Here is a 21,230-nt window from a genome sequence, read left to right on the forward strand (position 1 = left end):
TTAATGTTCTGCTGCTGGTTCATTGCTTGATGTATTCAGCAAATAGAAGGTGTATGTGGGTCCTGAAACATTACAACACCTAATACTCTGTGAGAAAATTGCACAATAAGACATAGACACAAACATTCACAACACATCCACGCCTCCAGGTACAAAGATGGCGCTGAAGTTCCTGAAGAAGAAGACGACAAAGCTGAAGTCCTTCCTGCGGGAGTACAGCGTGTCGCTCTACCTGTCGCCATGCCCCTTCGTCATCAACATGTTCGGCATCGCATTCGAGACGGACGACTACTACGCCTTCGCCCAGGAGTACGCCCTGGCCGGGGACCTGTTCGACATCATCCCCCACAGGTACTGCTGACCCATGTTCGCTCATGCTTACTGTTAATACACACGAGGACTAGGATTTTCTGGTAGTGTGGAAAATATTGAAAATGGCAATTATTCTCCCCCCCCCCAAAACAATATATATATATTTTGAAAACGATCTTGTACATATTCTAAACATTGCTTTATTTATTTTTTTTAAATGTTGAATTATCTCTGTCTGTCTCTCCCTCCTCTCTTCCTCACTTTCTTTCCCTCCTGCTCTCTCTCTCTCTCTCTCTCTCTCTCTCCTCTCTGTCTCTCTCTCTCTCTCTCTGTCTCTCTCTCTCTCTCCTCTCTCCCTCTCCTCTCTCTCTCTCTCTCTCTCTCTCTCTCTCTCTCTCTCTCTCTCTCTCTCTCTCTCTCTCTCTCTCTCTCTCTCTCTCTCTCTCTCTCTCTCTCTCTCTCTCTCTCTCTCTCTCTCTCTCTCTCTCTCCCTCCCTCCCTCCCTAGGTGGGTCTGCCGGAGGTGGTGGCTAAGCGTTGTGTGCACCAGGTGGCCATCGCTCTGGACTACCTGCACGGCAAGAAGCTGGTCCACCGGGACATCAAGCCCGAGAACGTCCTCATCTTCGACCGGGAGTGCCGCAAGGTCAAGCTGTCCGACTTCGGCATGACCCGCCGGGCTGGCTCCCCCGTCAAGCGGGTAGGTGGTGCTGCCGTTCGCCTGTCTGGGGCTCAGGCCTGCATTCTCTGCTTATTTCATTTTAGAATTCAGTTAGAGGGTTCTCCATCTGAGCTCCAAAGCACATGAAGCAGTGTGTGATTGGTTTTTGATTCTTCTTCTTTTTTTCTAGAATCGTATTTTTTCTAGAGTGGGCGCATTAGCTCAGGAGGTAGAGCCGGTGGGCTGATCACCGCAGTGTTGAGGTTTCCCTGAGCAAGGCACCTTATCCTAACCGCTCCCGATGAGCTGGCTGTCGCCTTGCACGGCTGACTCAAACGTCGGTGTGTGAATGTGTGCATGAATGGGTGAATGTCAGCCAACATCGAAAGAGCTTTGGATAAAAGCGCTGTATTAATGCAGTCCATTTAATATCTTCATAGATATACGTTTAATGCAGATTCCGGACTTTTGTTGTTGGATGCCTACAGCATATTTTAGGAGGCTGAAAATCCCCAAAAAAATCACGCCGAGTTAAGTACTATTCATGCAAACAGACACCAGACCCTGAATGACAGAACGTTCTCTTAAAGTAAGCGGGAATCAGGGTCAGGAAATCAGCCAGGTGGGCCCTTATGGTCCTCATTGCGATGAAGCAGCATTCAAATACTTTCTTGTTCTCTGTCCTCCATGTTAAGCTGTTGCTTAGTTGGTAGTTGTTGGCGATTAAACATTAAGATAAGAACACAATTGGTTTGTCACCAATACAGACAATAGCTTCCTTGTCCTCACTGGAGTCCCGCATTCTGCTAAACTTCCCGACATTTTCCACAACAAAACAAAGCAACTACGGTTCCGAGAAATCACCAGTAACCACCAACACTAAGCAAGGTCAAACACTGAAAGTGTAATGAAACAAAACCCTGCATTGTCAAATGTTTGTTTGTGTTTTTATTATTAGCATTCTATTATTTTTCCTCTTTTCACGAAAAGTAAATTTCTTGTAAAACACATGCATATTATTTTTTAATATTTACACTAAAGGTAAAGCACAAAATCTACACTCTATCTTTGGATGCGGAAGACTTAAACAATTTACGTGCGATTCTCTCTTGTTGGCCCACTCGCTGTCCAGTACCAGTGCACATTCAATTTCTCAGTTGACATTCTCTACACAGACTCTCAGGCAAACCCTGGAGCTAAACATCTATTTTCAGCGGACACGCTTCTCTTTGAGTCTGTTGGCTGTTGAAAGCTGAAAGGCAGCTTTCACCAAACCCTCTTCCATCATACATATAGTCCATATGATACAGTACATCTGGGGTGGATAGGGTGTATGACTCCAAGCTGAAAGGTACTTGGTTCGATCCCCAACATCGGCAGCCTATCCCTATAGGGATACTTGAGCAAGAGACGCTTTCAATTGTAATTGTAGTTGCTTCGAAGGTAATTTCAATATAGCTATTCACAATATTTGGTCATGAATCCAGAAACACTGTGTAAATTGCCATCTTAAAGGTGTCATATTATACCACCAGGTGTGAGTGTGATTAGCCGTTACAAGCCTTTTTGAAAACCTGCCTCTTCTGACATCACAAGTGGCCGTGTCAACCTAGATGTGCGCTGGATAGATCAGTCCACCAGCATCACCAGTTGACTGTAGCCCACGGTGCTCATCTATCCGTCATACATCTAGGAGGTGGACACGCGCCACTTGTTGTGTCAAAACGGCTCGTAGCGGCCAATCACACTCACACCTGGTGGTATAACATCTCACCTTTAAACATGAAACATGACATGAACGACGTGTCTGCGTGGAACCATCCCTACGCACGACTCACGCCTCCCGTCTGTGCCGTCTGTGCTTCAGGTGAGCGGCACCATCCCCTACACCGCGCCGGAGCTGTGCGACATGTCCCGCCACGAGGGCTTCTGCGTGGACTACAGCACCGACGTGTGGGCCTTCGGCGTGCTCCTCTTCTGCATGCTGACGGGCAACTTCCCCTGGGAGAAGGCGCTGCCCTCAGACTCCTTCTACCAGGAGTTTGTGCGCTGGCAGCAGCGCCGCCGCATCTCCGCCCTCTCCATCTCCCTCTCCTCCTCCTCCTCCTCCTCCTCCTCCTCTTCCTCCGTGCCGTCCCAGTGGCGGCGGTTCACCGAGCAGGCGCTCCGCATGTTCCGCCGGCTCCTGGCGGTGGAGCACGAGCGCCGCTGCTCCGTCAAGGAGGTGTTCGCCTACTTCAGCCACTCCTGGATGCTGGACAGCGACAGCAACAACAACAACCACCACAACGTCAACGTCAACAACAGCAGCAGCCACGGCAACAGCAGCAGCAGCAGCAGCAACGGCAGCCGCGGCAACGCCCACGCCCACGCCCACGGCAACGGCCATAGCAACGGGGTGGTGGTGGTGGTGGGGGGGACGGGCAAAGGGGTCGGAGGTCACGGAGGGAGCGGGGAGGGGGAGAGGGAGAGGGGAAGGGGGGGCGCCATCTCGTCCGCCTCTTCGTCAGGGGAGGAGGAGGAGGAGGTGCTGGTGGAGAGGATGAGGCAGCAGACCCTCTCCCCGCTCTCCCCGCTCTCCCCCGCGGTGACGGTGGACAGAGGAGGAGGAGGCAACCTGGGGCCCAAGGGTGTGGCGATGGAGCCTGGAGGAGGTGGAGGTGGAGGTGGAGGAGGAGGAGGAGGAGGAGGAGGAGGAGGAGGAGGACACCACCACTTTGTGTCCGTGTCCACCAACAGCTCCGTGTCGTCCACCAACAGCTACGAGCGCGTCCCGCGGGAGAACGGCTCACCGGGCGGACACATGCTGGTCACCACGCCCATTGAGATCTGTGTCTGACGACACACACACACCACACATGCACACACACATACACACCGAAACATCACACACCCACACCAACCACAGAAACACAGACACACACACGTACAAAGATAAACACTCACACCACAAACACACCCACCACACACACACACACACACACGCCTACACGTGATGCAAACTTTTATACCACTTCCGAACCCCTTGCATGTACTCAAATGATTGCATGTCAGCACAAACAAACACACATACAAAGAAAGCCGACAAACATGAACACATGGATGACCTATACCTTTACAAGAAGTACGGAAGTAATTTGAAGGATGAATGGATGAAGGTTGTGATACCTGATGAACACCAAGCGAGCTGTCTTTTGTCTACTTTGAGAAGCAAACAGTGACGTCGCTGGCGTTGACTGAGTTTCCTCCACATAATGAACTGCACTAGTAAGGAGAGGGACACACCAGCGGGACTCTGGGAGTGCTAAGGATGTTTCTCTTCAGCCAATACGGTCGGGAAACACAAGAGAATCGAACGACTCCAATTCGCTTCCATTGAAAAATTCTGCAACAAAAAAATGTGTTGGGGGGGGGAAAAAAAGAGCAAATCGTGTTTCCTAAAGCAATATGTTAAGCAAAAAAAATAAATAATAATAATTAAACGAAGACATTGATGGGGATGCGAGGAGGTGTCGTTTTGAAGAAGCCACGTGTCGCCCAGACATTCTGTTCGTTAGTCTCTGTTAAGCTATAAACTCCAACATGGCTTCAGTGAAAACTGGAGTTTCAACATTCAACACATTTAACAATATGTATATATATATATATATATATAAACAGTATATATATACATATAAATAAATATCGCTGTTCATTGAGTATGAATGATTCAAAATGGTGCGCGTGTTTCTCTTAATTCCAGATCCTTATTTATTTTAAAACAATCGTACAATTTCCAAATTCTATTTTTGTTCAGCTACCAGCTTTGTAGAGCAGCTTGTGTTGACTTCCTGTCTTTGTTATTTGGCGGGTGTATTTGGCGTGTGCCAACATGGTGTACAATAGTTTGGTTTGTTTCTGTACATACTTGAACCTCTTGGATGTACACATCACATTGGGGGTGCTAAAGGCGTGGGTCAGGGAGCAGAGGGGGGAAAGGGCAGAGGAGTGAGATTAAGAAGGAGGAGGTGAACTGTTGGCTGAACCGTGTCCTAACGCGGTCAACAGGCTCATGATGACTTTGTTTCTGCTTCTCGGACTCAAACATATCTACTTCATGAATCTACTTCATGGATCTAGTTAATGAAAGTACTTCATGGATCTACTTCATGAATGTACTTTATGGATCTAATCCATGAATTTACTTTATGGATCTACAGTACTTCATGGATATATTTTGTGGATCTGCTTCATTGATCTACTTCATGGATCTACTTCATGAATGTACTTCATGGATCTACGTGGTGCATCTACTTCCCTGATCTACTTCATGGTTGAACGGCTGCTCTCTCCACATGACCACGTCTGGTCATTTTATGTTTGTACAGATTGTCCTTTTTTTCATGTTCATGGAAGTATTATCTGAGAGAAAATATAAATTTGAAGGAAATGCTAGTTTAGCAATTATGATTTAACTTGAAAAAAACAACAACTCTTTGAAGATGTACTTTTTCTTTTTACATAAATGTGCATGATAATTGACTCCAGATCTGAACTGACCAAACTAAAAAATATTGAGAAAAACAAACAAAACCGAGAAAAAAAAGAAAACTGTACAATATTGTGATGTGGAATTTTGCCGTAGCACAATTACATTATTTTAATGTTACATGACTGTCCTGACTGATAATAACTGTTATGGTATACTGGGACAGCGTAGTGCTAAAAAAAGACTTCAACAGCTAATTAGTTTGGGTCCAATGTGATGTATTTGTACGCTCTTAATGTTGTGTGTTCATTTCAACACCTGCGGGAAGAGGAAAACATTTCTTTAGGCTAAGCATGAAAGAAATTGTGTATGGCGCGTAGTAGGTACTATAAAAACATGGCACTAGTTTTTAATTTCCACATTTCGAGGAGCTATAGCTGTAGATCCAGTTTTCAAAGTAAAGAGATTTCCCTGAATCACAACAGTGAAAATGCCGTAGTGGACAATTCCATGGTTTTGGAAAAAATAAAAGTCCTGCCATGCTTTGGTTTTATCCATGATATTCAACGAAATGCAGAGGACTTTTACTTTGAAAAACCGGAAGTCGTACCTGTGATAATAGGCAAGAACAACATGTTGCAATTTCCAGAAATTATTTGCATGAAGGTGTATGTTCTAAAGCTCTATTTATATATAAAAAAAAATGCTGCTAAGCTACACAGCACAGTAGGTCACTCCTTACTGTGTAGTTCAAAGAGGCTCATAGAAATACATTATTATGTTATGGCAGGTTGAAAGCATAGGAAACGCCAAAATAGTTATCAAAAGGTTTTGGACCTAGGCTTCAAGGGTCCACAACGAGGACGGTGTTCACAGAACGGGTACATCTTGTGACAATCTATGACCTCATGGACTGCTCCCTCACTCACAACAATGGCCCACTGTGCTACCAAAACAAAACAAGAAACAGTCTATGCTTTTTTTTTAGAAGTTCTACATTCATGGTGTTGTTGGCTAGTAACGGGTACACAAACCCGCTCACATGCCAGATACACCTGTGACGACGGTTTCAACCGGCAAGGAACAGGCCTACAGTCACACCCATAGCTGCAGTTTTTGCAGCCAGCAAAGCTCATTGAGACGAATACATACAAGGCAAAATGGAGATCTTTCTTGACTGTATATTACCATTGTTTCATATGATCATAGATGTACCAGATACCCGCCCTCCCCCCTGAAAAGGCCACCATTCTTAGAAATGGTGTAGTCCGACTCCTACGTCTGTGTTGTGACCACTCAGAGGTCACTAGTTGCCCAAACTGCCATCAAACTGACTCAACTACGACTCCACCAAGTAGGATTTGTCCTAGACTCCTTTAAATTATTTTTAAAAAGTACTTAACCCTTTAACTGAACTGGAGTTAAAAGTCTTCAGTTTCTCAGCGTCACTTCCTTACGTCAATGAATGCATCGGTTGATTGGTTATCAGCTGATCAGGTCTTGACTGTCAACCCCTTCATCTTCTCATCAGGCTTCTTGTTTTGCACATATGGTGCTCCTCACTCGGTAGGGGATTCAACAGATGAGAGCGGCTATATTTTCTTTAAATGCATCGAGGACCCATCATACAGCAGCGTGCAAACTTAAAGAAAAATGCACTTTTGGATACTCCAATATAACCGGTCGAGGTAACTTCACTTATAGTCCAGTAGGTTTTATGTGTACTTTAAGTACTTTGGTTGTGTAGCCTACTTCGTCCACTTCCACCATGATGTAATGTGTTGCAAACTGTAATCTGTGTTTTCTTTGTCCAGTGACTTATTTTGAAGCCATCCTAATTATTTTAGTTAAGTGGAGTTTTAGGTAGTAGAAGAACACACCACCAGAACTCATATCCGGTTGTCTTTGCAATACAACCGTCTTCCTGTTAAGTCCCATTTAGTCAACAATAAAAACACAAAATAAAAAAAGTGTGGTTTTCTATTCCATCCAGACACTGAAATACTCACACAGGCTCAAAAACACACTCACAAACAGTGTTCTGGTTGCCAGCACTTGCATCATATCATTATAAACACAGTAACTGAACCAGTTGACCAGTTATCATCCAATATGTGCAACTGTCACCAATCACTGAATAATAACAATGAAGGCTGGACAGGAAGCTGTGACTAAATAAAGATCTGGGCTGACGGGGTAAAACGAGAAAAGATATATTTTGAGAGGAATCAAATAAAAAGTTTGTATTTTCTTCCACTGTGAATTGAGGGATGTTTCTCACAGCATTCAACCAAGTCACCACCAAATGGCCAATGAAACAGCCCATGGGGTCAAAGGTCCTGCATTAATATATGCCGCTAAGGAAAGACTTGGGAGAAGGAGACATGGTTGGACAAAATATTTAATCATTAAATGACGTCTGAGCACATAATAGAGGTATTAACAGACGATATGAAACAAATAAAAAAAGATGTTCTGGCTTGGCAGTGTGAACCTTCCACTGCCACACACAGGAATGTGTGTGTGGGTGTGTGTTTGTGTGAGACATGGGGCATTGCTTCGGATAAGATGAATGCAAACAAACAGTCACTGTAGCTGTTAATAGACCAAGAAGGTGAAAAGACAAAACCGAGGTAAAAGTAAAGTGGGCCCTGAGATTTAGACACTCAATATATTATAATCCAAACACATGTTTAATTAGAATAACATACATACCACCACTCCCCCCGAACAAAGTATAATTTAATTTGGTACAATGCATTTCAAATAAATCATCGCAGTGAGAAAGGCTTAAATTCATAACCATGGAAGTGCAACTGCTTGTTGACGTCTGGAACCGTTTATTTATTCTGGGAAAAATTAAATAAAATGGCAGTTGATAGAGAAGCAGCCGTTCCCGGATGGTCTCTTATTTGCCCTTCAGGGAAACTCACAGTACAACGCTGCCCCTAGTGGCCAGTTAACCACACTGCCTAGAGGCTGTGTTTCACTACACAACGTTCTACTGATTGACAAGACAGAAGACTCTGATTCTGAAGTCTCATGCAGGTCCCAGGCTGTGTGTGTGTGTGCGTATGTCACAGGTAAGGCGTTCTGCTTGCAAAAGGACTCCCAGAAACAAGAGCTGAAGATGAATGGTGATGGAAAAGTGTCCTTTCGTCTTCAGTATGTCCATTGCAGGCGATGTACATCCAATGATTTGTCGTTGCAGTGTCGCTGGTGAGCCCTGGGGAGAAGGAGGTGTTCTCCTCCGCGGGAGATAAGGCTTTTGTTTGTACAGGTATGGGGAACATACATATTGTACAACAGTCAGGAAAAGAAAAAGGCTAAAATGAGAATGAACCAACAGAACTCAGCCTAGACACTCAACCCGAAGAGTTGTAAACTCTGGTCTTCGTGCTTGCAGAAGCTCAGTCGGTACAACAAATCCACTGCCGAAACATGATGAGCTTTCTCCCTAGGTCCAGGACTCATAAATTCCCCTCCCAAAACGTAGAGACCAGAAAAGGCTGTGTGCTCTTCCAGGACCATGTGACCACCATATGAAGCAGAGATGGGTTCAGGCCTCAGACAGAATTCAGATCCCCTTCATTCCCTTGTGCCACCAGGTAACTCCTCCTTGCGGTCGAATGAATTGAATGAGCGCTAACTACTACACCAAGGGACTTTGTTCACCAAGGCAACCTTTGGTTAGGCTCGACTAACAGGCCTACAATCCGGTGTTCCAACACAGGAAGCTGACCACGGTCGCAAATGGCCCAGACAATTGGAATAATGCCGGTTTAATCAGGTTAGTTACGGAGAATACCTCAGCCTGCACGCAGTCATACATATATACAATCTAGAGTCTAGACCAGCCTTCCGATGCGATTAGACTACAATACTACAAAGGCGTGGATGGCTGTAGCATCTACACACACCACCATGCCCCCCCCCCCCCCCACACACACACACACAAAAGTCTGACCCTACGACAGGAGCACACATTCAAGCCTCGTGGATAAAGTGCTTTCTAGCCAACGCAGGAATCAGGAAACCTCTCCCCTCTAGAGTCAGGATGGGGCCTCCATAGCAGTGGATGGAGATGACTCAGATCCTCCGTGTGGAAGCCTTCTGAGAACCAGGAGAGAAAGGCCCAAACAGGGCGCACCCCCACTCACAATTTTATTTGGATCCAAAGTGCTTCTTGCAGAGCACCACTCCTTCCTGCTCAGGGTGGGGGTGGGGGTCTGGTGTTGTGAAGCTAAACAGCTTTCAGAAGTTAATGCTCTCCCCTGTTACCCTCCACGGAGACGACTGCTGGCCAAACGAAGGTCCATTTCTATAAAGAGTAAGCCTTGCTCCCCTGTGCTCCTGGTCGAGTGAGTCTGGGTACAGACCCCACCACAAGTACATCAGAAAGACTGAACCAAACGACAGAACATTCCATCATTCCATGTCCGACGGTATGAAAGTGGGAGGCCTCTGAAAATGCGTATGAATGGGTTTTGTTACCAGGAGTGGACACTAAAATCAAACCACTTGGGACAGCACTAAACACGGGTAAAGCCACCGCTGCTACTGATTGGCTCAGAGTGTGCACCAATCCCTAGCAGCCGCTTGGGTAGCCGGTGAGATGGGTTATCCCGGCAGATTTTAAAATCCGCAATAACCTAGTAAAAATTAAAGAAGAAACTGAAAAAAAGAAAAAAAAGATAAATACAAAAAAACAAAATAAATAAGCAAATCAAAATTGCATACTTACAAAGTCTTTTAAATCATTAAATATCTTTGATTGCCATATCATATTTTTTTTTTTTTTTCCTTACACTTTCCGCTTAAATAATTGATACCAAAAACTTTACAAAAATTCAGCATGTGTTGGTTAAAAACCAAAGTAAAGTGCACCCTCCTTCTGGTGGACTGGGGTGGGGGGGGGGGGCTGGGTCAGGTTAGGGCTTTGTCAGCTAGTTAGTGAGCTGGTTAGTGGCGGTCTCCCACCACCGAGCAGGGCTGGTGGTGGAACCAGGTTCTTTCGGGGGTCGCTGTCGTTGTGCATTTCTTTTCTTCCACGGCCGTTTCATGCGAGCGTTGCGGCCGGCGTCCTGACGGAGTGGGCGTCTTCAGGTCGCCCGGGAGCACCCCCCCCCCCTGTTGGTTGCTGTTGGTTACCTGGGGTGGGGGGGGGAGGAGCAGATGCACCTGCTGGGAGGAGTCACCGGTGAGTACAGAGGAGCGGGTTACTGGTTTATGACGCGTGACAAGATGTGAACTCACCTTAGAGGACCTCTGCTCTCCGTCATCTGCCATCTCTTCGGTTCCCACTGGGGGCTCTCAACGACTTGTTCTGGGGAGAGACGAGTACATGATAGGAATGGATCAAATAGGGTAGGAAATAAACCATGAAGCCTTATTTGACTACAACGTGAAAGGCCAATGTTTTAGCGTTCAGTAATTCAATGAAACAGCCCGAACGGCTCATAATATTACCTTATGAAGACTAAGTTTAAGTCAGCCCAAATCACACCAACTGACTTCCGTGGTTAAATAGTGCATGCTGAATACCATCAGTATTGATTTGTAAAGTCTATGATCCATACAGACTGTCACTAACCCAGGTGCTCTCGATGTGACTCAAGAGCCACTCCAGTTACAGGACAACATTGAGTCTGTTCAGCCACCTGTCCTCCTCCATGCTCACCTTGTGCTTTTTACACCTCATGGAGAAGTTGTCCTCCACCAGCGCACAGTCTGTAGGGAAAGGAGGGAGATTTTACAACGACTCCTCCGTAAGAAAAGAAGAGTGACCAACAACAGAGCAGCAGACACTCCCTGGATCCGCTCCACCGACCTGATGATTAAATCATAACGCAGCAGCGCAAGATCTGTCTAATCACTTCGGCCAGAGCTGCACTAGCCAACGGCACATTACTCTTGACCAAACCTTGATTCCTCTCAAACTAATGGACAATTCTCTATTTCAACTTTTTTCTGAATTTCTCCAAGCAAAGTAAAAATACCAAAATCTATGGTCCATCATTTGCAGCATCTTTATGAACCCCTTTTTTCTCCTGTATATATGGGGTCCATATCTTTTGCGATGTAATATATATCATCTGATTGCCTGCCACCCAGGTCTCTTTCTTGTCATGAGGAATGTGGTGCTGCCAAGGTGACCTGCTGTTTTGCAGGCGCTTTGTGGCTTGAGCTGGCATCTGCATCTCTTGGTGCGACACACACCTGGAATAAATTGGTTGTGTGCCCCATAAACTTGGTAGTACATCTTGTGTGATCGTCAACATTTAATTTAACCAATTTTTTTCTGTTACTGAAATAAGCCCTAAATTAAGCCTAAAAAGGAGAAAAATCCTGTGTTATTGCAAGTCTTCCCAAAACACTTTGTGAACGTACCACTCTGCTTCCAAAGCAGGTAACAGTATTTACCTGTTCATTATACTCTACGACGGCACAACCATGGGAGACCGGAGGCGAGGTGTGTGTGTGTAGGTGTGTGTGTGTGGACTTGTAGCGCCCTGTCTGGGCAGAGGTTTAAATACGTCATCCACAGAGGGTTAAGTAAACTTATAGTATTAACGCTAAGGTTGGTGTGACGTGCGATTGAGTGGAGCTCTTTCTGGGAAGCCGTTGATTTTGATGATTGATGATAGAATTCCGGGAAAACTACAGTAAAACGGTACGTATGTGTTGAGCTCCGTCTGAGCAGCGTTCTAGTTTGATGCCCGCGTCTGAGCGATGGGAGAGCTCCTCAGTCAAACGCCATGGTGCGGTTTCACATCACTGACCAGTAGCAGTACAAGGATGGCTGAAGACTAAATCTCCAATGATTTGGTAATCAGATTTGGTCTCACACATGCAAATGAGACCCGTCAGCAGAACAAAAGGCTGATTTTCACCATGTTGTGCCAGATAAAATACACCCACCAGCTAGATGGTTCTCTGCCCTGCCAGGCTGAGTCACGCACACCGCGTTCGAGTCCGACTGCTCCAGGACCGCACATCAACGTAATGTGTTTTACATAATAACTAGACCATCCAGAATCCAGGTAAACATGCCGAGATAATCGATGATATGGATGATGGATCGACCAAGCCAACAGGGTGTTTAAAGGGCTAATATGTAACATTGAGTTGCATACTTTTTTCTTTCAAGTTAATGGTACCAAAAGTTTTTTTATTATTATTATATTATCATCTATCTATCTATTATATATTTGGAGACCTAATTTAATGAAATAATTTATTATATACAATTATTGATCTATCTTACAACAATACAACAAAAGCTATATGGTAAAGTTGCCAGCCATCAAGCCAATGCAGTTTTTTCCACAGTCAAACTAACTTGGACAGGTTATTTTAATTTTATTTCTCTCATCAGTTCGCGTTTCCCTTATATGAACTATTTAAAACACTACGACCGCCAAGTAAAATATTTGCAGAGTCACATCAGATATACTTTCAGCGACTATGCGGTAATGGCCAACTACACCAACTGCCATGTTCTCACGCTAGTTAACATTTTTTTGTAAAGCACTTCTTTTGTTATTATTGTAATTTAGTTATGGTAATAATTATATATATGACCTCTTTAAAAGAGGTAATGAAACAAATGAAAACAGAACAAATTGACAAAAAGCAGTTGAGGTTGTGGCCCCGGATTGCGGTCTTACCGGCCTCCAGTGCACATCGGTAGTGGTACTTGCTGGGACAGCCCTTGAGGAGACAGCCCAGTGTGGCCCCGGGACGCCGGCAGCCAGAGCACGTCTGGAAGAAGCACAAATTACACAACAATAAGACAGTTGGTTCAATTGAAGAGATGGAGGGCTTGGCAATAGCCTGTTTGTAGTTCTATTATTTACTTTACTCTACTTTGTATGTGTCTGTTTGCGTCTTCAGCTTTGGAAATCTGGATTGACAATAATACAACTATGCAGATCCATAAAATGTGCTGAACGTTACTCGTTTTCAATTGAAAATGAAAGCAATATCACAGCAATATGATATTGATCACCGCAATAATCAGGATCATTTAACAAATCCCCAGACTACTTCTACACATTTATTATAATTATATTATCACATGAAAGAGCCTTACCGTTGCCTGGGCGACCTTGACCGCCTCCTCTAGCCCGTACACCTTGCCCTTCACCAGGAACACCCCCGCGGCCCAGACGCAGCAGTCCTCGTGCAGCCAGTACTCACAGGGCTCATGGGGCACCACGGGGGGGCTGTACCAGTCGACCGCCTCCGGCCCTCCGCCGCCCTCCATCCGGGCCTGGTTGGCGGCCGGGCCCTCCGTCGGCTGCGGTGGGACGGCCCCTCTCTGGGGCCACGACCCCGGGGGAGGGCGCGCGCGCTGCCGGCCGCCGGCGCCCCGCATGCTGCAGGACGACACGGACGAGTCCGAGTCGCTCGACTCCTCCTCCTCGTCGCCGCCGCCGCCGCCCTCTTCCTCGGCGTTGGCTTTGGTCTCCGACGCGCTGGCCTTCGTCTTGCCCGTGGCCCGGTAGCCGTCGGGGTAGTAGGGGCCGTTGAGGTCGCCCAGGCCCGTGGCGTTGGCCGAGGCGCCGCACAGGCAGCAGACCAGGGCCCGCCGGTGCTGCCCGTGGACGGAGACGCGGCCCGGCCGGAGGCAGGAGGAGACGGGCGTCCTCCCCGACAGGACGCTCCCGGGGGCGCCCTGCGGCTGGCCGTCCGGCCGCGAGCTGTCGTCCTCGGCGTAGTTGATGACGCTGTACAGACACGGCGAGGACGCCGACGGCCGCTGTGGGTGCGTGCGGACCAACGGCGAGAAGGAGTCGAAGCGCGGGTCCCGCCGGTCCTCCTTGTAGGTGACGTACTTCAACTTGATCTCGGGCTCGGCGGGGGAGAACATGGAGGAGGCGGGGCCGCCGGGGGGAACCTTGCGCCTCCTCCTTGGAGGTCTGGCGGCTGCCTTTCTGGGGGAGACGCTGCTGCAGCCCTGGGCCGCGCCCCTGTTCACGGGAGGGCTTTTCTTTGGAGACTTAATCGGGGTCTCGAAAGTCACCCCGGCCTCGGGCAGAGTGTAAGGGAAATCGACCTCCCCTGGTTCCAACTCTGCAGTGAGGTCAGGTCTGTAAATCTGGGGCGGAACAGAAGACAACGGCTTGGACCTTCCTTGAGCAGGGAACCAAGAAGCTGGCGTTTTTGAGGGTGTGCCGTTGTGCATGTTTTTGGAATTCTTGAAGATTTCACAATCGGATGTAGAATCTTTACAATTGTCAGTGATTATGCCGTCAGTCTTCCCCATATTGGATGTACTCCCTGCCTTTTGTTTTACCGTCACTGCCGCCGGGGATGCCTTCTTCTGCCCTCCCGTGGGGTAGCCCTCCTTCCCAGGGGTGCTGGGTGACTGAGAAGGACCGGCAGCCTTCTTGGTGGCTTTTGATGTGGTCTTGCCATTGTGCACGGGTACTTTGTACGCGCTGGGGCAGATGTTCAGGACCATGGCCTCCAGTCTTGTTCCCCGGCCAAGACGCACCGGCAGTTTCCTCCTAGGCGGAGAACTTCCTGGGAGTGTCTCTGTGTTTCCATTGATGTGAGGAAGGACATCCGACTTATCGTTCTGCGGATCCCTGGCTGAAACCTCCTTCACAAACTCTTCATGACAAGCCATGTCTGTCGGCTGCGACGCCGCTTTGCGTTTACGGGCAGGCGACGTGGTTTCCATACTGGCGTCTAATCTGGGTGGACAGTCTCCGCTACACTGTGCCTTCTCCGAGGGAAAGGGTTCCATGGGGTTTTCTGTGTCCAGCCCATCCCAGATGACCTCATCGGCCTCCTCTGGATGGGAGTTTGCAGCACTGGGTAGTCTGGAGGCCTGTGGACAGGGGACAGAGACCTGGTCCTGGGAGGTGGCTGAAGCCGAGCCATGCTTTCCACCTGCTACCCCATCTCCAGCCCCTGAAGGCTCCTGTGTTCCAGAAACAGGAAATAGCTTGTTGGACCCCAAATGCCCACTTCTCTGATGTTCTCCTGTGTGGGTTGATGAATGACCCGAAGAAGGCCAGTTGTGACATTGTCCACCGTTCTCTAAGCTGAGACTGCTTTCAGTTTCCATTAAAAGGCTGTTTTCCAAAGCGCCTTGTACGCATGCATCGGCCTCACCTTCACCACAAAGAAGTCCTCCATTGAGCCCACGAGACCCTGGCTGCGTTAGACACAATTGCGTCTCATCGTTCTTCTCCCCAACCTGGGCCTGAGCCAAAGCCTGGAGCAGTTGTGCCTGTGTGGCAAGGTCTATGGGCCCATCGGAGTGCTGTCGGTAGTGTTGGCCCAGTGCGAAGCCTCCCTCCCCGAGCCCGTTCTCCGTCTCACAAGAAGACTGAAGGGAGAACTTGGTGATGGAAGGAACGCTGTATAAAGACGAGTGCGCAGACATAGAATCCTGAGAGGAATAGACATGAGAGCGGCTCACATAGGACAGGGTGACGGTAGTGTTGGAAAAGGCATTGTCCGATTGAATCTGATTTCCAGATTGAACCTCGCTGTCTGACGAGGCGGCTTCTGCGAGGGGTAGTCCAGTTCTGCCGTTCCCAGAGTTAGGGTACCATCTGGGGCTTTTCCCCATACGCATGGCTTCGAGGGAGGTAGCCTCACTTTTTCGGGTGAGGTCAACCACAGAAGGAATGCTGCAGGTGGACAAGTCCTGAGGCTGTAGATCATCCAAGCTCCCAGGTGGTTGGTCCATAGCAACTGCAAATGAGGAACATGGGACCGAAATAAATAGAATGTAAAGTAAGTTTAGCTTACACTTATAATTAGCCAAGTGTGCCATGTTCCTACGCTTAACGTTACTTCGCCCAGGTCAAATTTAACCCAACAGTTGGTCGGCGCTTTTAAAGTTAGGATTCTTGTACTTATTTATTCATGAATTTAGTTTTAAGTGTGTCTATTAGTTAATATAAAAACAAGTCAGAATTCGATTAGATTCATGGTGTGAGCAGCACTGTATAAAGGAACTGACGTGTGCTGTAATTAAGATAACAAACAATAGTTATGTTACGTTACTTGTTTTAACATTCTTACAGGACATTAATATCCCCACATGTACGGCAACGTATGAATAATAAAGATTTCCCCTTGAGCACAATGACTCGATGTATTTACATTATATTTCCCAATAACATTGGCATGTCAGTTTGCGGGCGCTGTTAGCTGAAGTTAGCTTCATGCTAGCTTTAGGTTTCAGCTTCGTGCTAGGGTTAGCTCCGTGCTAGCATTAGCGAGGCCCGGACGGATGAAACAAAGGCAGCCTGGCTTGCGTTGTGCGCGGCCGGTCAAAACTTACCCGGCGGCCAGGGGGGGATCCAGGTGCTAGAAACGTCCGATTCAAGGGCACGCCCCACCCAACATCATGTTCATAACACCATTAGTTTTTCATATGTGTATACAAAGCACGAACGGCACTGAAAAGGGCAATGGATTTAATTTGAGATCAACAGACTTTTCCCGGAACACACAATACTACAGTGCGTGAGGTGTGCGGGTACCGTAGTGTCATTCGGCTGCGCATCACAGCGGAGCATTATGGGAGGGAGACCGGGCACTGTGTAGGAATGATGCAAAGTCGCTTATTCATCCCCACTTCATTATGTCATCACAAAACGATTGGTTCTTGCTTTAGTCATTTAAATTGCAGCCTAGTGAATTATTCCTTAATTTTTAATGAATTTAATTAATCAATTGTTTTTAGAATTAGGATGCTGGGGTGTTCTTGGAATCATTATGACAATCATATCAGTGCATTAAGAAGTCTTATGCACAATAAGACCACGTTTTAATAAAAAAATTGTGTAACTAAATGTAAAATCCCTGAGCTTCATAGTCAATAGACTGCAATATAATTAAAATACTAATGTTACTGGGCCCACTGAATCATGAATTGATCAATTTGATCTGTTTCGTTATCTACATGTAATGGCTTGATTACATCATCTTACAATTAACCATAGGATACTGGTGTCACAAAATGTATACAGATGCATCTCAATAAATTAGATAATCCTGGAAAAGTTAATACATTTTAATAATTAAATTTAAAAAGCGAAACTCATATATTAAAGAGATTCATTACACCCAAAGTGAAATTAGAATTTCAAGCCTTAATTTCTTTTAAATTCGATAATTACGGCTTATAGCTCCGGAAACCAAAAATTCAATAGGCCTATCTCAGAAAATTATATATCCCGAAAAAGATAAATGTTGTAGACTCAAAGGGTCACACTCGAATCTGCCTCAAAACTGCTTTAAATGGTCTCTCGGTCTGCTTCAGTAGTTTTCACAATCATGGGGACATGGCCGTTGTGCAGAAGTGAGTCATTGACACCCTCCACATGAGGGTTAGCCTAAAAAGGTAATCGCTGGCTGTTCAGAGTGCTGCACCCAAGCATATTCATAGAAAGTTGAGTGAAAGGAAAAGGTGTACAAGCAACAGGGATAACCGCAGCCTTGAGTAGATTGTCAAGCAAGGAGTGGACTGAGGCATGAGTCAGTGCATCAAGAGCCACCACGCCCGGACGTATGGGCTACTGTCATTCCTTGTGTCAAGCCACTCCCAAACCAGAGATGTTAGAAGCGTCTTAAAAATAACTGATCTGTCCGTCGCTCAGTGGTCCAAAGACCTCTTTTCAGATTAAAGTAATTATTGCATATAATTAGAAAATTAAGATCACAGAGTCTGGAGGAAGAATGGAGAGGCACAGAAGTCAGTGATCATTTGGGGAGCAATGTCATCTTCTGGTGTTGGTCTTCTGTGTTTTATCAAGTCCAAAATCAACTCTGCGGTCTTCCGGGACATTTTAGAGCACTTCATGCATCCTTCTGACAAGATTTATGGAGATGCCAATCTCATTTTCCAGCAGGACTTGGCACCTGCCCACACTGCCAAAAGTACAAATACCTGGTTTAAACACCATGGGATTACTGGGCTTGATTGGCCAGCAGACTGGCCTGACCTGAACCTCATAGAAAATTGATGGGGCATTGTAAAGAGGAAGATGAAACCTGAGACCAACAATGCAGACGAGCTGAAGCCCTCTACGGTATCATATACTATTGAAATTATTATTTTTTTTCCATAATATTCAAATTTATTGAAATGCACCTGCACCTGATATACACAATGACCCACCATTGACTTTTAATGCAACCATAAATTACATTTGTCATTTATGTGCAGACATGAGAAGCGTTACACTGGACAGGAAACCAACATGTTTTTTCACCTCTCCAAACATGGTCATGACATGCTTGGGGTCTCATTCAGAGCTGGCCGACCCTTGAGGTCAGGCCCTCCGGCCACCAGCTGGTCAGCTAGGAGGTATTTTAGAGTTAGCATCATCGGGTTCCTGAACACAACATGATCCGTTGTCAGAACTTCAAAAGATCAGTCACAGAGAGTCAGGGTGCAAAAATATTTATTGCTAATAAACAAGTGGGTGTACATTTGCTGTATATTTACAATAGAGTACATTGGACTGGGAATGTGAGGCAAAAAAAAATGAAAACATTTAAATAAATACAAAGGGACTGCCACAGCGCGAAGGGGTGGGGGGGTGGGGGGTATAAATCTTTATATATATTCATATCATAAATCAATCCCATCGCTACAGACTACGCAGTCACCTTTCCATCGACCATGGACCTAAAAAAAATTAAGTTGAAGTCTGCAACGTTGTTATTCACCGCTTAGAATCCAACCATTCAGACGATGAAGGAACCTCCAAAGTGGAAAATCTTTAAAACCTGTATAATATTCCAGGTGAGCGTTTTTAAGAGTTCATAGCCTGTTTTTTTAAACCAGCAGGATCCTGCGTATGTGCTGTGATGGCAGCGGTCTGGGAGAGCTTCAATATGTGCATTCCGACCAACCGTCTACGTTTAGTCACGAGTATTACTCCATCGTCAATAGTGTAGTAGTGTGTGTTGCGTTTATAGCCACAATGGGCCAGGTCCCCTGGCCGGCAACAGTCTACGCAGTAGCTTACACAGTTATGGTTTTAGTGTACGCATTATAGACGCTGGATTAAAAACAGCACAAACTATATTTACAGTATGGCCCAAAAGGAAAAGTGAAACGAAAAGTCACAGTTACTGAAGTGCATGGAATGCAGACTCTATAGACATAAAATTCAAACTTCATACCATGAGTTGTCTAGAATACAATATTTAATAAGACATCGTTTTATTTTTTTGTGACCAGTGTGTAGTGTTCTCTAATAATCACAGAGCTAAAAGGCCACCAGGGTAGCCTCTGGGCCGCATGCAGCGAGGTGGAGCCGGGCACTGTCAGAACTCCTTGGTGTCCTTGTTGTCAAACAGGTGTAGCCTCTGTTCCGCCGTCAGCCCTTCCTTTAAACTCTACCAGGACAGAGAGACAGAGAGAGAGAGAGAGAGAGAGAGAGAGAGAGAGAGAGAGAGGGTGAGAAAGGGAGAGAGGCAGAATGTTAAACATGGACTATGACGCGCAAACGCATCACAGGATGAGCCCCGATGTCCCAGGAAGCCGGTGGTGGAGGGTCATGCTTTATCACACGGTTCATCGACATGCTTCTGATGAACACCTTGACGGTCCTGATGGTACGAGGGTGTCTTTACCCCGATGACTAGCACCAGGCGTTTGATGTCAAACACAAAAATCGAGATCTTTTAAACTGATGCATGCCAAACAACACATCGAATACATGGTATGAAAATGTTGTCTTTCATTGTCCACACATCGGTCAAGTAAAACACACAAGTTAGAACATCAGAGTCAAGAAAGGGACTGTGGGGAGGGGGGGGTAAACCAGGGGCCGATCGACCAATTAAAACACACCGAGCAGTGACTTAAAAGAAGAATAACACAGAGACCGTGAAGCACATGAATGGAAAACCCCAAGAGATGGGAGAAAACAGGCCGGCCACGCCGGACGAACACCGCGACACGGGGGAGGGGGAGCGGTGAGTGCATGCGGACACGGTAACCATGGCGGCGATGGGGCCGTATGGAGCCCGGTGCTTTCTAAAGGGTGCAGTGGTCGTTGGGACGTGCGTCTCCGGTTCGGTTTACCTAAAAGGAAAGGGGCGGGGTTGCCTAGGAGTCACCCCTCCCTCTGGCCCTAACTGTCCCAGGGCATGTCCCGTTTCACGGACTGGGGACAGAAAGAGGCAGGAATGGAGACCGGTACGTGAGTGTTGCTGGCCGGATTGAGGCAGCGTTTACCTGCACAGCGTTTTCCAGGGTACTGTGCAAGGGCAGCCTTTGTCGCCAACGGAGCCAACGACCGAGACAAAGGCTACCGTCAAACTGCTTTTGGTCATACATCGGAAAAGGGATTTTAATCGTGTTTTTTTAATGTCCATAATGGCCTCTAGATGGCAGTATACAACAATGCTTTAATTTTCTTTGGTTAGCTTTTGGTGACCTCTGGTGGCAAACCATTTCCTTTACACCGAAACCTTTTGATGAAACAGCATCAGTGACAGTTTAATTCAGCAGAGGTTGTTGCTCCAATGCTAATAACATGGTGGCAGGAGTGGGTGGTGCGGATCAACATACCTTTGACCTCAAGGTGCGTTCTGAGCGCTTTGCCGCTGCGGCTGCCATTTTAAGGATGTCAGGATTGCTTTTGGACTTCATGATGTCTGTGGGACAAGACAAAGTGTAATGTAACCGGCCGTTCACACAGTAGACTTATTTGCAGAAAAGAAAATGTGTAGTATCGTATTGCAGCATTTGCAGAATCACTGTTCATATCAGAAGAATCTGAATCTCTTTATTGTCATT

At 46.5% G+C, this 21,230-nt stretch overlaps 3 protein-coding genes across 6 annotated transcripts in view; 1 reads left to right on the forward strand and 2 right to left on the reverse strand.

Moving 5' to 3' along the window:
- The window catches only part of bsk146 (brain specific kinase 146), a 10,735-nt gene extending 4,538 nt beyond the window's left edge, over positions 1-6,197 (forward strand). Inside the window, 3 exon segments of the mRNA XM_060037236.1 lie at positions 109-341; positions 809-1,011; positions 2,840-6,197. Coding sequence (XP_059893219.1) covers positions 109-341; positions 809-1,011; positions 2,840-3,811 — 1,408 coding nt within the window. The 3' untranslated portion in view covers positions 3,812-6,197.
- A 371-nt stretch (positions 6,198-6,568) lies between these two features.
- Positions 6,569-16,981, reverse strand: si:dkey-94l16.4 (transcription factor 20). 3 transcript variants are annotated; one of them, XM_060036496.1, is made up of 6 exons: positions 16,752-16,981; positions 13,536-16,156; positions 13,111-13,204; positions 11,121-11,170; positions 10,697-10,766; positions 6,569-10,621 (listed from the first exon to the last, which is right to left on the reverse strand). In XM_060036496.1, exons 2-5 carry the CDS (start codon positions 16,149-16,151, stop codon positions 10,719-10,721), a joined length of 2,808 nt encoding a protein of 935 aa, XP_059892479.1. In that variant the 5' UTR covers positions 16,152-16,156; positions 16,752-16,981; the 3' UTR covers positions 6,569-10,621; positions 10,697-10,718. The 3 variants fall into 3 exon arrangements, with proteins under 3 accessions (XP_059892479.1, XP_059892477.1, XP_059892480.1); XM_060036494.1 differs by having other exon boundaries at positions 6,569-10,624; XM_060036497.1 differs by having other exon boundaries at positions 10,693-10,766.
- Positions 16,982-18,862: 1,881 nt separating this feature from the next.
- mprip (myosin phosphatase Rho interacting protein) overlaps positions 18,863-21,230 on the reverse strand; it is a 38,566-nt gene continuing 36,198 nt past the window's right edge. The window contains exons 23-25 of one of the 2 annotated variants that reach the window (XM_060037135.1): positions 21,003-21,088; positions 20,514-20,595; positions 18,863-19,822 (exon numbers count right to left, since the gene is read on the reverse strand). In XM_060037135.1, coding sequence (XP_059893118.1) covers positions 20,563-20,595; positions 21,003-21,088 — 119 coding nt within the window. In that variant the 3' untranslated portion in view covers positions 18,863-19,822; positions 20,514-20,562. The remainder of the gene's footprint in view (positions 19,823-20,513; positions 20,596-21,002; positions 21,089-21,230) is intronic. The other variant, XM_060037134.1, reaches the window with a different exon arrangement.

Source organism: Gadus macrocephalus, chromosome 18 (assembly GCF_031168955.1).
Source record: "Gadus macrocephalus chromosome 18, ASM3116895v1".
NCBI classification, from domain to species: Eukaryota; Metazoa; Chordata; class Actinopteri; order Gadiformes; family Gadidae; genus Gadus; species Gadus macrocephalus.